Below are 15,748 nucleotides of genomic sequence, written 5' to 3' on the forward strand. Positions count from 1 at the left end.
AGCAGAGCTATCGACTGTGGATGTTGGATATTTTATGGTTCTATTGCATTGCGTTTTGGAGATTGCCCCGGAATTTCTAATAAAATAAACAAACATTGTCCATGCGTGTTTCCTCATATGTAAGTAGCAATCTCTGGGAAGCTTGAGCAGCCTTGAGGTGAGGAGAGGTTTCATGCCTTCTCTCCCTGCCACACTCCCAACAAAATTGCATCTCCAAAGCTGGCGCTTTGCATTACAAGGGCGCCAATGGGACTTTCTCTGGAAATGCAAGTCGCATCTCAGAAAGGAGATGTTTTGGCAGGACAGTGACAGGGAGACAAAAGAGTTCAGCAGCCCTATAATGTCCCTTTGCCAACAAAGGTCCGTATAGTTAAAGCTATGGTTTTCCCAGTAGTGATGTATGGAAGTGAGAGCTGGACCATAAAGAAGGCTGATTGCCGAAGAATTGATGCTTTTGAATTGTGGTGCTGGAGGAGACTCTTGAGAGTCCCATGGACTGCAAGAAGATCAAACCTATCCATTCTGAAGGAAATCAGCCCTGAGTGCTCACTGGAAGGACAGATCTTGAAGCTGAGGCTGCAGTATTTGGCTACCTCATGAGAAGACTCCCTGGAAAAGACCCTGATGCTGGGAAAGATGGAGGGCACAAGGAGAAGGGGACAACAGATGAGATGGTTGGACAGTGTTCTCAAAGCTACCAACATGAGTTTGACCACAATGCGGGAGGCAGTGGAAGACAGGAGTGCCTGGTGTGCTATGGTCCATGGGGTCACGAATAGTCGGACACGACTAAACAGCAACAACAAATAATGTCCTTAAAAAGCAGTCCTTGCAGGCTTTTACATTTTCGCTTCTACTGTCTAGAGATCTTGGATTACAAAATACACAAGCGCACACAAAAGCACATAAAAAAGCAGAGGTGCTTTATGGCAGCAACTAAAGTGAAAATGAAACTAAAATGACACTTTTGTTTTATATCCCTCTCCTGCCCCACCCCTGGTAGTATTTAGCCTTAATTGTCATCACACTTACAGCTCTGTGCCCCTGTAGTCCAAGGGCATTCTCTCCTTCATCCTTAATGATCTAGACATAATAGAGCGGTCTGGGTACATTATATCTGGCATTATATCCTGACACCTTTGTGCTACTCCTGAAATAGTCTATTGCAGGGGTCAGCAAACTTCTTTCAGCAGGGGGCCAGTCCACTGTCCCTCAGACCTTGTGGGGGGCCAGACTATATTTGAAGGAAAAAAATATGAACAAATTCCTATGCCCCACAAATAATCCAGAGATGCATTTTAAAGAAAAGGACACATTCTACTCATGTAAAAAACACGCTGATTCATGGGCTGGATTTAGAAGGCAGTTGGGCCGGATCCGGGCCTTAGTTTGCCTACCCATGGTCTATTGCCTTTTTAAAAATGTATTTTACTATGTGTTTTAAAATGCATTTAAAAACAAGTGTCACATTCTCAAAGATTCCATAATGGGTTTTTGGGAACTTGTGCCTCAAACCAGAGAGTGGCCATAAGGGGGGAAATGTACATAGTAAGTACAATAAAAAGATCCTGTTGCAAATAAATTTAAGTATCCCTTAAGCAAAGATTTTCCAACCCAGTGGTACGAAAATGCACCTATTTGCTTGCAATACGTTACATTGGTAGCGGCTGTGGTTGAAAAGCAATATACAAATATTTTTAAATGAATACATTTAGTTATTTGGCAAGTACTTTGAGCTTTTCAACACACTTGCCAAATAACACAATTCAGTAGAATTGCACATCTAGTTAAATCTTGAAGTTGTTTATGTCTCCCAATAATACCTTAATTCCATGGCATTCCCAACAAATTACTGCTACACTTCCAACAATTCACATTTAGTCCAGCTCCTAAAACCAGAGCCAGAGTGAAAACCACCACCACCTTCCAAACTGTGTTGAGAGGTTGTCTGCAGATTCCTTTATTTCCTCCTCTTTATTTCTAAACTTTAAAAAAGCGCTGCTGGAGAGCACATGCTGGCAGTCCAGCCTGCACTCACCTAAGAAACAGCTGTAAAGGACAAGATGTTCTATAATCGCTCCTAGAGAATTGGGGGGGGGGAATGGCAGATCTTCTGCAGATCTCAGTGGTCTGTGTGTATAAGGAATAAGGTGGTCTCTCAAGTAGCAGCCTAGAGTAGTAGTAGTAGTAGTAGTAGTAGTAGTAATAATAATAATAATAATAATAATAATAATAATAATAATAATAATAATAATAATTATACCCCGCCCATCTGGCTGGGTTTCCCCAGCCACTCTGGGCATCTCCCAACAGAATATTAAAAACACTATAAAACAACAGGCATCAAAACCTTCCCGATAGAGGGCTGCTTTCAGATGTCTTCTAAAAGTCAGGTACAGTGGTACCTCAGATTAAGTACTTAATTCATTCCGGAGGTCCGTTCTTAACCTGAAACTGTACTTAACCTGAAGCACCTCTTTAGCTAATGGGGCCTCCTGCTGCTGCCGCGCCGCTGGAGCATGATTTCTGTTCTCATCCTGAAGCAAAGTTCTTAACCCAAGGTACTATTTCTGGGTTAGCGGAGTCTGTAACCTGAAGCGCATGTAACCCGAGGTACCACTGTAGTTGCTTATTTCCTTGACATCTGATGGGAGGGCGTTCCATAGGGCGGGTGCCACTATCAAGAAGACCCTCTGCCTGGTTCCCTGTAACCTCACTTTTCGCAGTGAGGGAACCAGCAGAAGACCCTTGGAGGAGGACCTCAGTGTCCGGGCTGAACGATGGCAGTGGAAACGCTCCTTCAGGTATACTGGGTCGTGGCCATTTAGGGCTTTAAAGGTCAACACCAACACTTTGAAATGTACTCAGAAACGTACTGGGAGCCAATGTAGGTCTTTCAGGACCTGTGTTATATGATCTCTCTGGCCACTCCCTGTCACCAGTCTAGCTGCTGCATTCTGGATTAGTTGTAGTTTCCGGGTCACCTTCAAAGGTCACCCCACATAGAGCGCTTTGCAGTAGTCCAAGCGGGAGATAACCAGAGCATGCACCACTGTGTTCTGCACTGGCGATGGCCTCCTGACCAACCCCAAGGGTAGTCCCACATGGAGCAAATTACAGTAATCAAATCATGAGCTTACCAAATGCATGGGCAACTGTGGCCAAGTTATCTAGGAGCAGTTGTAGGGGCCTTACCAACCGAAGTTGGTAAATTTTTTTTACTGCTGCTTATTCATTTAGTTGCGGCGTTTATGAGATCATCTGATATCATCAAGAATTCTCTGCAAATGAGAAAGCAAGTAGAGCCCCCAAGCCAATGCAAGCTAATGCAGTAAATATACAACGATTACCTTGTGTGTTTGTTAGTGCACTCTAGGGAACCTTTTGCAGCCTACAAAGACAAGAATGTTGGGCTTTGTTACGGTACCTAAGTGATGTCATTGCAAAGATGCAATAAATATGAGAGACTTTTGGTTCTTGTGTTTTGTTTTCTGTGACTAATGCGCTTGTCATTTCTGGGTTTTGAATTTTCCCTGTTTATCACCCTCTGGATGACTGTACAGTAGTGGGATCAACTGTTCAGAATTCTCCCATGGAAAACAGAAAAGGAAGGAAGCCAAGGGAGGATGAAGACTTTGCATCCTGTACCCTTCAGAGGGGAGTGGCTACAAATAACTTAATCTGAAGGACAATACTTCATCTGTTCTAATTCTGTGATGTTTGAACCCAGAGGGAGCAATTGCTCAGAGCGCAATAAGCAGTGAACTCTCTGGGTGGGTTAGCTAGTAAAAGAAATAGAAATAGCTAGTAAAAGAAATAGCACATTAAGAACGCCAGGAGAGAGCTTTCTTAAAACGTTCCAATCTAAACAAAAAGCAGAAGATGGGAAATGCAGAGGTGCTTCTCAAGTGAGCTCGTGACGATGTCAGCGATGGTGCAAGACAGTATTCAAGTACTCCCTCTTCCAAGAAGGCAACTTTTTTTAAAATGGAGAGAAGAATTGGCATACGGATAACAGAAGCCTTATAAAAGAAATTTCAGTTTTTAAGAACATCTCCAGATGATTAAACGGATGCGAAATTGAATGGAAGGTATCTCCTACTACAGGATAGGTCAGGTAAGTGATGAAAAATGAAAACCAGAATGAAAAATGCTGTTGCCAAAGGCAAATTTAGAGTATGTAAACAGCTCAATTTAATGTTCATTTTGGGGGAACCCCCCCATCTATTCTACATTACTTTCTGTAGCCTAAAAAAGGTAAGGGAAGTACAAAAATTGCAATATTTGACGTTAAAGGAGTGGGTTTTTATATTTGAAACTAAAGCAGTATTGTTTATTATTTTTCTTTTATTAAATGTATTAGTCACTTCCTCCCCGAAGAAAGAATGAATCTCAAACTGACTTACAACAAGGATAAAGCTACTTATTTTTGTGAATTTTAAATGTGAATGCTTTATTTGTCAAAACAAGAACCACACCTGGACTCAATATTTACCATTATTCCTCTCCAAATCTTCCCCACTAAGCAGATGTTATTATTAAAGGGTCTAGTTCAGGGGTCAGCAACCAATGCCAATGGGCCGGAAGCAGCCTGTGGAGGTTGTTTGACTGGCCCCCGAGCCGCCCCTGAACTGAGCCGCCTGCCTATCGCTGCACTGAACCAGCACGGAGCAGGGACTCGCTTCTGCGGTGCCAGATATCGCGTCTGCGCACGTGCAGATGCTGAAAATAACAGGCACTCACGATCCAGCCCACGGAGGGATATTTGTGGGACCAATCTAGCCCAGGCAAGATAAACCTTGCTGACCCCTGGTCTATTTGCTTATTTACAAGGAAAAAACCCACAGCTATTACCCCAGGGTTTCTATCCTGATTACTCATTCATACCTAACAATTGGGTTTTTTGGGGGTGACTGATTCAAAAGCTTACTTATTTGTTTCCGTTACCCCTCCCCCTCCCCCATAAATCACTTATAGGAGCAGAGGGTACAGATCCAAACTAACACTCCTTTCAGGAGCTCATATTTAAACTGATTTGGGGTTGATTACCTAAATGGATTACCTAAATTGTGAAATGTCAATGACGGTTTACAGCACTGACAAGCCAGATGTATAACACACACACACACACACAGCCCAAATATGAAAAATAACCATGAATCAGATTTAACACAGTATATGGCAATGTGATAACATTTTTTTTAAAATCCCTTTTAACGTTAATTTAGCACTGTGATATGAATTAATGCAAATATAAAATACCAGATATAGTTTAGTTTCATTTTGTGCGTGTATTATCGGGTTGGGTGATTGTGACAGGATGGTGATAATTTCTGCTTTAGGGAAGATTTCAGTGCTGTGTATAGTACAGAGAATTGAAGCACTTCTTTCCCAAAGCGCTTTGATTTCTTACTCATTGGTCTTGTGCATTTAGCACGCCAGTTGTCTATATAGCAGAAAATGTTTGCAAATTTATTTGGGCAGCCAATTTTCAGAATTTACAGTGTTGAAAGCCTTAGTCAGGTCAATAAACGCCATATACAGGGGTTGGTTTTGCTCTCTGCATTTTTCTTGAAGCTGTCAAGCGGTGAAAATTATGTCCACTGTCCCCCTAGAAGGCCAAAAACCATTTTGGGATTCAGGAAGGGTCACCTCGGTACTCTATTCCAAACTTAAAAATGGAAAGCATAATGCTGGTGGTCAGCAAAAGAGGTTTAAAGACTGTCTCAAGGCAAATCTAAAAAAAAGTAGTATTAACACTGCCAACTGGGAAACACTGGCCTGTGAGCACTCCAGTTGGAGAACAGCCTTTACCAAAGGTGTCATGGGCTTTGAAGATGCTCAAACTCAGGATGCAAGGGAGAAACGTGCTAGGAGGAAGGCACGCTTGGCAAATCCACACCGTGATCAGCTCCTGCCCGGAAACCAATGTCCCCACTGTGGAAGGATGTGTGGATCCAGAATTGGCTTCCCCAGTCACTTATGGACTCATTGTTAAAACCGTGTTTATGGAAAACAATCTTACTCAGCTACGAGTGATCGCCGAAGAAAGATAGCTGAAAAGGAGGAGAGTGGGAATTATGTTGCAATGGTTGGAGCATCTCCCCTTACTTATTGTTTTAAAGGTGGTTGCTCATTGGTTTTCTCTTAGGTGTTACATTAAATTAATATCTGTTTGTGTGATTGGCTACTGCTGCCAGGAAAGGAGATGGCATTGTTTCTGCAACCATTTAAAGGGTGGTTGGAGTGGTTCTGTTGCCCTGCGGAAAGCCATTCGTTCTGCAAAGAAGTTGTAAAACTTGAAAAGGGGGAAAGAAAGAATTCAGCTTCTCGCAAATGGAAAGTGTATTATTGGAAGGAAATTGTTCTTTGTCAGTGTGCTGTCAAGTATATGCCTTTCCAGCAGTCAAAAAACATTCACATATCACCAATCCTATTAGCAATGGAGGTGTTGACTGTGCAGGGAAATCAGATTTAGCTACTGATACAGCAAGCCTGGTCTGAGGCTAGAAAACAGATTTCACTTGAAAAGTCTCTGTTTACTAAAGCCAAAAGGTTGCAAGGGAACTCTACTCATCCAGACCTTTTTAATTCAGCATTCATCCTGATTTGCTTGCACAAAGCTTATGGGGTGTCCATTCTTCATTGAGCATTCAATCAGGTTTGTTTATGGGGCGGTTATTCATCTGGTAGTCATCCTGGTTTGCTTGATGGTGTTTGCACATCTTGTTGTTAGCCCCTACGCTTTCCAAACTGCTATAACTCCGTATCCCCCCCCCCTGCATCCATGGACTTGTTGTGTTAGGACAGGGGTCAGCAAACTTTTTCAGCAGGGGGCCGGTCCACTGTCCCTCAGACCTTGTCAGGGGCTGAACTATATTTTTTGGGGAAAATGAATTCCTATGGCCCACAAATTACCCAGAGATAATACAAGGACAGGGACGCAGGTGGCGCTGTGGGTTAAACCACAGAGCCTAGGACTTGCCAGTCAGAAGGTCGCGGTTCAAATCCCTGCGATGGGGTGAGCTCCTGTTGCTCGGTCCCTGCTCCTGCCAACCTAGCAGTTCGAAAGCACGTCAAAGTGCAAGTAGATTAATAGGTACTGCTCCGGCGGGAAGGTAAATGGCGTTTCCGTGCGCTGCTCTGGTTCGCCAGAAGTGGCTTAGTCATTCTGGCCACATGACCCGGAAGCTACGCCGGCTCCCTCGGCCAATAAAGTGAGATGAGCGCCGCAACTCCAGAGTCGGCCATGACTGGACCTAATGGTCAGGGGTCCCTTTACCTTTACCTTAATACAAGGACACATTCTACTCATGTAGAAAACACCAGGCAGGCGCCACAAATAACCCAGTGATGCATTTTAAATAAAAGGACACATTCTACTCATGTATAAACACGCTGATTCCTGGACCATCCATGGGCCAGATTTAGAAGGCGATTGGGCCAGACCTGGGCACTGGGCCTTAGTTTGCTTACCCATGTGCTAGGATGACAGAGAGCTTTAAATGTGCACTCCAAAAGTTCTAGTATGTGGTTGAATCCCTCCCGCAAAACGCTGACTGTCTGGAAGCACCCTCACAAAAACAATCTGCATGTACCCAACCCAAAACTGGTCCTATCATTAGGCAGAGTGCGGCAAGAGGGTGCTGAAGGATGACCAATAGCAGTGAGATGTTGGGAGGGCGAGGCTGTGTCAGTCCTGTGCTCTGCAAGTTAGCCTGATGCTCCCATGTGCTTTCCCATCACTAGTGTTGAACTAAAATTGGTAAGCCTCTGCACACATAGTGTCGTGTGTGGGTCCCATTCTGATCTTTGCCTCAGGCAGCAAGCTGTTTTGGCATCAGCAGTTGTACATATTTTTTTTCAAATTCGCTGTGTCCAGCATATAAGTGTTCCTTGCCCTTGCCACAAAAACGGTATTTGTAGTTCAAGTGCAAAACTTAACTCTGGCTAGAATTGTACATTTAGATTTAAAATGGCTTACTAGGGAATGAAAATCTGCTTTCTGGCCCACATTAATATCATTCTCCATCTGTGCAAACAGCTGAGAAAAGCTCAAAGCAGGTTTTTTTAGTGTCCTGGGTTGAAATGCCTGGCGCGGAAGACAGTGGTATTGGACTTCCATGACATTTGCCTTCATGCATTAACAACTCTGTTTCGTCACAGGAATGGTTAAGTGACAGGTCACAGACCACCTAGCAAAGAAGGAATTGTTTGATCTGCCCTGTGCACTAACTGAATGGTACAAAATTGCCTTGACCACAGTGTTCATATGGTGAGCCAAATATCAACACTTAAAATAAGCAGGCTTTCCAGATTAAATTATTTGGTTGAGTTTTAGGTAGCAGGTTTGAGTATTCTCTCGCCCTCCCTGATCATTATAATTAGAATATTATGGATTTGTTGCTGCTTTATCCTTACCTCTAAATGACTCTTGAAATGGGAATTGCTTTTAGGAAACCTTTCCCAGATGGCAGTAGCAAAATGAGTATGATGTGAAGAACTCATGAATATCGCTTCCTCCTTGGGTGCAGCAGGACACGTCATGCTGGTAACTTGCCCTTCTCTGGCCTTTGTGGCTGTTCCCATCATGAGTTATTTGCTAATAAATGGAATGCATCTGAAGGTTCCTGCCAGAATGTTTGGTTTTGTGACTGTAAGGCAAGAACACTGCTTGCTAAACTACTAACCTTTGGCAGTGTTTGACCCTTTAAGTGTTTTATGTGTATATATAGCTGACGCAAACTTCAAGTTCAGATCCCAGTTTACAATTTCAGCTGCTCAGAAGAAAATGGAGAGAACGGTCTCAGCTGAAGTTTGCAGCCTCTGATGACACGAGGCGGCAGAAATCTGTTTGTACTCGAAGAAGGGCTTCTTCCCGCTTCACGGAAAGGTGATATCGCAGGTGTCAGGGGGAGATGCATCTGTGTGCAGAATTCCTGCACCAGCTTTGCAGCCAGATCCAGTGATTTGCGTACATGAAGCAAACTAGTCTGGTTAGGGGTCTTCATAGCACACGGCCTAAATTTAAGTTTGGCATTGCAATTTGAAGCCCGCAAACAGTTATCCAAGGGTAAATGGGTTGCTTAACAACTGCTTTGTTGCTATTTTATTATGGTGATCATTTTGCCAAAAGAAAATTTGGGGTTAGCTTTTACAGCCCAGCTCCCCATCAAGGGACCCAGTTACCCCCAAGTTCACGATCAGTCAGAGAGCAATCAGTGCAGGCAGGAACCAATTGAAGAAAGCACGGGAGATCTCTCCCCCCCCCTTTCTGTTGCAACAGTCTCTGTCACCCCCTTTACAAGGAGGTGAGGCGGAACCAGAACAAAGGTGTGTAACAATTTTTAAAGACTTCAGAAATTTTCCAGCCCCTTAGCCAAAGACCACCCCAAATCAAATGTAACAGAAAAGAGGTGGTCTACAATAGAAATCCAAGAGTATGACTTGCCTTCTGTCCGTCAAGATACCTGGTAATGCTTGCTTTCTTGCTTTTTCCTGGCTAGTCTGGGCCATTCTTTAGGAATGGTAAATACCTTCGGTCTTGAATCCATTGTCAGACCTATCCCTATTTATACACAGAAGATGCTCTTTTGACAGGTCTGCTCTACCTTTAGTAGATACTTGCCAGACCTGTTTTGTTTTTGTTTTTTTTGTAAGGAGTTGGCGAGAAGTTAATTTATTTACAGAATTTAACAAGTGATAAGAACTCAGCCAGTCTACCGGGAGAGGTTTTATTTATTCACTTGCGTATGCACATTTTATTTATGACGCCTTGGAACTCTTATAACAGTTTCTTCTGTTGGATGGTTTTACCTGGCGGACTGAGGTCATGCCTCTCTGGTCTGATGTTTTCACCTCTGCATTTTGCTTACAGGTTTCTCCTAATTTTACATCTCCTTAAAAATGTGTGTGTACCTTCCCCGTGCACTGCTTATGCTGCTGATTTCTGAGTATTGGAGGCAGGAGTGTAGTGTGGGGAGAGCCAGGTGTGTGTGTGTAGCCCCAGGGGCATGATTTTGAGGGGGCGCGAGCCAGGCATCCCCTCTCAGTGACCCCCACCTTGCTTGCCACCAGGGGTCTTGCCATTGTGCCTCCAGCCCCCTTGCTAAACGGCAGCATTGGGGGGATGCGGTGGTAAAGTTTGGCTGGTGCTGTGGGTTTTATTTACCTTCCGTGCCCAGCCCCTGGTCCTGCCTGGGGCGCAATGTACACACCCCAGTCGCCCACGAAGGATGCAACTCCACTGATTGGAGGAGCCTTTTCTGAATTGAAGCTTTCTTGACTCAAAACTTCATAAGAATTCACAGAAGAATCCCAGCAAGATGTGGACTTCCTGTGGAGGGGGAATCACTTTACCCCCTTAGCCATGTGTAACGGGAATTGGGGGTTGCTCATGCGTAAGGGGGCTGCTGCTCTAGGCAACGTTGTCTGGCTAAACCTTTCCCTGGCTGGACAGCCCTTTCTCCGTGGCTGTGTCAGTCACTGGCAGAATCCGTCAGTGGGCGTTTCCTGAACTTCTTCCAACATAAAAGCTCTTTGACGCCAAGTCTCCGCCTAGCCTCCCTGTGCGGAAGTCTTCTGCGCAGAATGGGCGTGGCCAGCGGAGGTCCTGGGCTCTCCCCGCTGGTCTCTGTGGAAGAGTCTTGGAGCCATCTCTCCGAAGTCCTTCCCTGCTCCCCTTTCTTCCTGGTGTCACGCTGATTTCCTTCCCCAAAGGAAGTGTTCTCTCTCTCCCTGCTGGTCCCTTCTCCTGCATCGTTGGGGAGCCTTACCTCCACTCTTGGCTCCGATGGCAGTTCCCTGACACCATGTGAGGATCTGAAGTATCTGAAGAAGTATCTGAAGAAGTGTGCATGCACACGAAAGCTCATACCAAGAACTAACTTAGTTGGTCTTTAAGGTGCTACTGGAAGGAAAAATTTTTTTTGTTTTGACCATGTGAGGAGGTATTTTGACTTCCTGCTCATTTACTTGCTTGCCCTTCTCTTCCCACCTCTCAGTTTTTGGGCTCCTGAGGGGAAAGCTGTAGAAAAGACATTTGTCTGGACAACTTAGTATCTGCACAAAGACTTAATATGATTGAATGTGAAAGAATGATTCAGTTTAAGGTTGCCAGATTTTTTGTTTCATATATATATATTTTTAACATATCATATATCATATATAACATTTCATATACATTAATTTTTAACATCTCATTTCCAACAATCCTTTAACATATTTTCTTATCTTATACAATGTTTTAGACTTCCATCAACCGCATCTGAAGATTTTTCAGTCTTTATCACTTAGTCTACATTTCTTAATTTCTCTTACTTTTAATTGTCCTTAACTAATAACTCTCTTCATAGTCTTCTCTGCAATATTTCGCATAGTCCTCCTTACATAACTTTTAGCAATCTGTTTATTACAATTGTTTTTCAAATAATTCAAATATTTACTCCAGTCCTCCAAGAATCTCTGGTCCCGCAGGATTTGAATCCTTCCTGTCATCTTATCTAATTCTGCATAGTCCATTAATTTCATTTGCCACTCTTCTTTTGTCGGTAATTCTTCTTGTTTCCATTTTTGTGCCAATAATATTCTTGCTGCCATTGTTACCAGATTTTTTTCAATGAATCTGGGGACACTTTTCAACTTCAATTGATTTTGTATGGGGACTGATTTGTAAATCCGGGGCTGTTCCCGGGAAATGGGGATGTCTGGTAACCTTAGTTCAGTTGCCACGTATTAGTTGTCAGCTTTTCTTATTTTGTTTTATAAGGAAGAAACATCATTTCTGTGATCAATCTTTTATCTTACGATTTTCTGCATAATGCATGCAGAATACATGTGTAAAAAAACACAGGCGCAGAAATAATTTTTTTAAAAAATCTTTTTGGGGAATTTTCATTAGACAAGCATCCTTGTACAAAGGTTCGCTCTTAAAAATAAACTGCTTCCTAGCCTTCCCTGATAGCTGGTTGGGTTATGACATGCTTTTTCTTTCATCTTCCAGATGAGAATTCACCAGCAAACTTCTGGGACTCCAAGAACCGTGGTGTGACCGGAACGCAGAAAGGACAAATTGTATGGCGAATTGAACCTGGCCCCTATTTCATGGAACGTAAGTTACACGGGTGATAGAGAATGTGCATATGAATAACTTGCCTTCTTGAGGCAATGTTTTTCAGAAATGCTTTGCCAGCTTTGGCATGCCATGTAGTGTTTTGTTATAGAAAAGGAAGGGTGGGAACACTCTCTTGGAAACCTATTGGGAGAGAGATGGCAGCCATAGCAAGAACTCGTTCAAAATCAGCAATAAATGAGTTACCAGTTCCCTGTTGGCAGAATAAAATGTGCTCATTCTGCAGCCAGTGTAACATGTTAGGTGGATTGTGCAACATAAGCTGAGAATAAACAGTGTGTCAGGAATGTATGCTGGTTTGTAAAGAGAAGGGCTGAAATTGAAACATAAATTACACGAGCAATTTCAGCTGTTAGGAAAATGTCTTGATAATTTCTTCTGTTGCTCATCTTTTTATGTAACTTGTGTCATGGCACATGTTAAAACTGAGCAAGTGAATAAGGGAATAACCAGAGCAAATAAGTTTTTTATGTAAAAAAGCTAAATTTAAGAAATAAAGTAGTGCAGTCCTCTGGCTCAGTGCGGCCCAGGATTAAGTGCTGGTTTTTCTAAAATAGTACAGGAAATGGAGCTGCACAATTGTGATTCAGTGACTCATTTTGGTCTGTCCTCTTTTTCATACGACCATCAGCTCAAATCTCACATGATCATCAAGTTGAAATCTCTGCAATTTGGGGCCTCCAATTTGGGAAGAAACATAAAAGTGTTAGATGAGCTTAGGCACTTCTGAACCTCATAAGGGGTGTTAGCAGAAGATATATATCCTGGACTTGAAAAGCTAGAGAGATGAAAGCCAAAGCTGAAATGCAAATGGCTAAATCAAACTTAGTCATTCACCCAGTTTATACAAAGCAGCTGACTGTTGTAATTAATTTTTCCTCCCACATGGAAAACTGTGTTCTTCAGTTCTGTTTTTGATCATTTGGGGGACAAATAAAACAATTTACCTGAAAGTCTGTAGATGATGGCAGAGACAAGCTCTGAGACAGGCGGCAATATAGCAAAACCAAATTTTGTATCACACCAAAGATTTCGGAAACTTCAGAAATTAATTTGTTTTCAAGTAATGAATGTTGATCCCCCCTTTCTTTTGGGTGGTGGGTATTAGCTGATTTAAAAGTATCCATCACTTAAAATTCCCTCATGATGTAGAATCATGGATTTCTCTGGCAGGAAGGGAACAAAAAAAGGCAACCTGGTCCAGACTTAAAAACAAGAATCTGCACCCTTATCAGATAAGGCAAAATTATATTCTGATTGTTTCTTCCTCCTTTCATTCAGAATACTGAAGGGGAAGGTTGAGGATGAACAATGAAGATGAGGTTGGCTTAAAGTGGAGTTTTCAGAGGCTCTGCTCTCCCAAATACGTTTTTACATGCACTTGTTAGGAATGTGAATAGTAGCTACTTACTGAAGCCTTTAAGGCATAGGTGGCAAACGAGCTGGTACTAAGAGCAGCAAAAGCAGCAAGAGATAGCAGCTCACCTGGGCCAGAGCGAGAGCTCCCACCTGTCTTTCCTTATTATTATTATTATTAATTGAATTTATATACCGCCCTATACCCAGAGGTCTCAGGGTGGTTCACAGAACAAAATCAAAATATAAAATATATAATCAAAATAACCCCCCAACCCCACATTTTAAAAGGGCATATGATGTTAATCATATCAACCAAAGGCCTGTTTAAAAAGGAACGTTTCTGCCTGGGAGGAAGAAGAAGAAGAAGAAGAAGAAGAAGAAGAAGAAGAAGAAGAAGAAGAAGAAGGTGGTAAAGGACACCTGGATGGTTAAGTCCAGTCAAAGGCAACTATGGGGTTGCGGCACTCATCTCACTTTTCAGGCCAAGAGGACCCTGACAGAAACCAGAGTTCACGGAAAGACCATTTACCTTCCTGCCGCAGCAAAACCTATTTATCTACTTTCACTGGTGTGCTTTTGAACTGTTAGCTTGGCAGGAGCTGGGACAGAGCAACAGGATCTCACCCCGTCGCGGGGATTCGAACCGCCGACATTCTGCTTGGCAAGCCCAAGAGGCTCAGTGGTTTAGACCACAGTGCCACCCGCGTCCTAAAGGTGTATAATGAAGGCGGCAGGCGAACTTCCCTGGGGAGAGCATTCCACAGAGGAGGAGTCACTGCAGAGAAGTCCCTAGGCTTAATTCACAGCCTGTTTACTAAAAGCAAAATAATGTTGGCATCTCTGCAAAATTCAGTTCCTCTGCCTACTCTTTTCATCCTTATCCTGTCACAAATAACTTACATCCAATGCACCACTCATGGGAACACGGGATGCTGCCTTATACTGAGGTCCATGTAGTTCAGTATTTGTTTACATTCTCTGGCAGCCGCTTATCAGGATTTTAGCCAGGATTCCTTCCAGCCATACCTGGAGATGCTTTGCGATTGAACCAGGGGCTTCTCGTTTGTGAAGCTGAAAACTCTGCCGCTCAGCTATAGTCTGCCCCAAATTACAGAAAATTGATGCAAGCTTAGGAAGGAAACAGTTCGGTATTTCCCCCCCTGCTACAAAAGGGGAGGGGGCGACGTTTCTTTGATAAGCCAGGGCATGCAAGAAGAAGCGTCGCAAGATAAACCCCCCCATCAAAATTCCCTCCTAGCTTCTTGAAAATTAATAATAAGAATATTATTACCATTATCGTAAATATTTAAGTGTGTTTGGGAAGGGAGGGGTTCTCTGCAACCTAGAATCCAAAGGCAGGCAGAATACAAACATGTGAATCTGCTGAACATACAGAGGCAGTTACTCAGGAGAGGACATGAAGGGGAGGTTAAAGGAATAAAGAATGGTGCAGCTGCCAAATACGATGTTCTGATCAATGTTGTGATGAGCTGGCGCCCTCAGGCTGTCACCTGCTGAAAAGGCGACTGACTTTGTACTTCCAACACTAATGCCATAAGAAGTGCTGGGAAGTGTCACTCTTCCCGTTTGAGCAGAGAGTGAAAAGGTGCATCAAATGTCACATTCTTTTTAGCTATGGTAATTTAGCAGAGGAGAGCGGGGTGGGGTGGGGACAGGACAGGGAAGGAGAAGACTGGGGAGACTGCCACATCCCATCATACACAAGCGATGGCAAATTGCTCTTTCAGATTGTTGTTGTTTAGTCGTGTCCGACTCTTCGTGACCCCCTGGACCAGAGCACGCCAGGCACTCCTGTCTTCCACTGCCTCCCACAGTTTGGTCAAACTCATGCTGGTAGATTTGAGAACACTGTCGTACCATCTCGTCCTGTGTCATCCCCTTCTTCTTGTGCCCTCCATCTTTCCCAACATCAGGCTCTTTTCCAGGGAGTCTTCTCATGAGGTGGCCAAAGTATTGGAGCCTCAGCTTCACGATCTGTCCTTCCAATGAACACTCAGGGCTGATTTCCTTCAGAATGGAGAGGTTTGATCTTCTTGCAGTCCATGGGACTCCCAAGAGTCTCCTCCAGCGCCATAATTCAAAAGCATCAATTCTTCGGCGATCAGCCTTCTCTCACTTCCATACATCACTACTGGGAAAACCTCTTTCAGATTACTGTTGCTTTTTTTCTGTCACACTTTCGATCTGCAGAGTCTTTTTGCTTCCTAGCTTCTGTTTGCAGTAAGTGAATCAAACTGA

The 15,748-nt window shown here is 43.4% G+C and overlaps 1 protein-coding gene across 4 annotated transcripts in view; it reads left to right on the forward strand.

The window, feature by feature from the left end:
* The window catches only part of HECW2 (HECT, C2 and WW domain containing E3 ubiquitin protein ligase 2), a 186,251-nt gene that overhangs the window by 78,548 nt on the left and 91,955 nt on the right, over positions 1-15,748 (forward strand). For 3 of the 4 annotated variants that reach the window (XM_053360466.1, XM_053360454.1, XM_053360447.1), the window contains exon 3: positions 12,002-12,109. In XM_053360466.1, coding sequence (XP_053216441.1) covers positions 12,002-12,109 — 108 coding nt within the window. Of the gene's footprint in view, positions 1-8,377; positions 8,552-12,001; positions 12,110-15,748 lie in introns of those variants that run through there. The other variant, XM_053360463.1, reaches the window with a different exon arrangement.

This window comes from Podarcis raffonei, chromosome 1 (assembly GCF_027172205.1).
Source record: "Podarcis raffonei isolate rPodRaf1 chromosome 1, rPodRaf1.pri, whole genome shotgun sequence".
NCBI classification, from domain to species: Eukaryota; Metazoa; Chordata; class Lepidosauria; order Squamata; family Lacertidae; genus Podarcis; species Podarcis raffonei.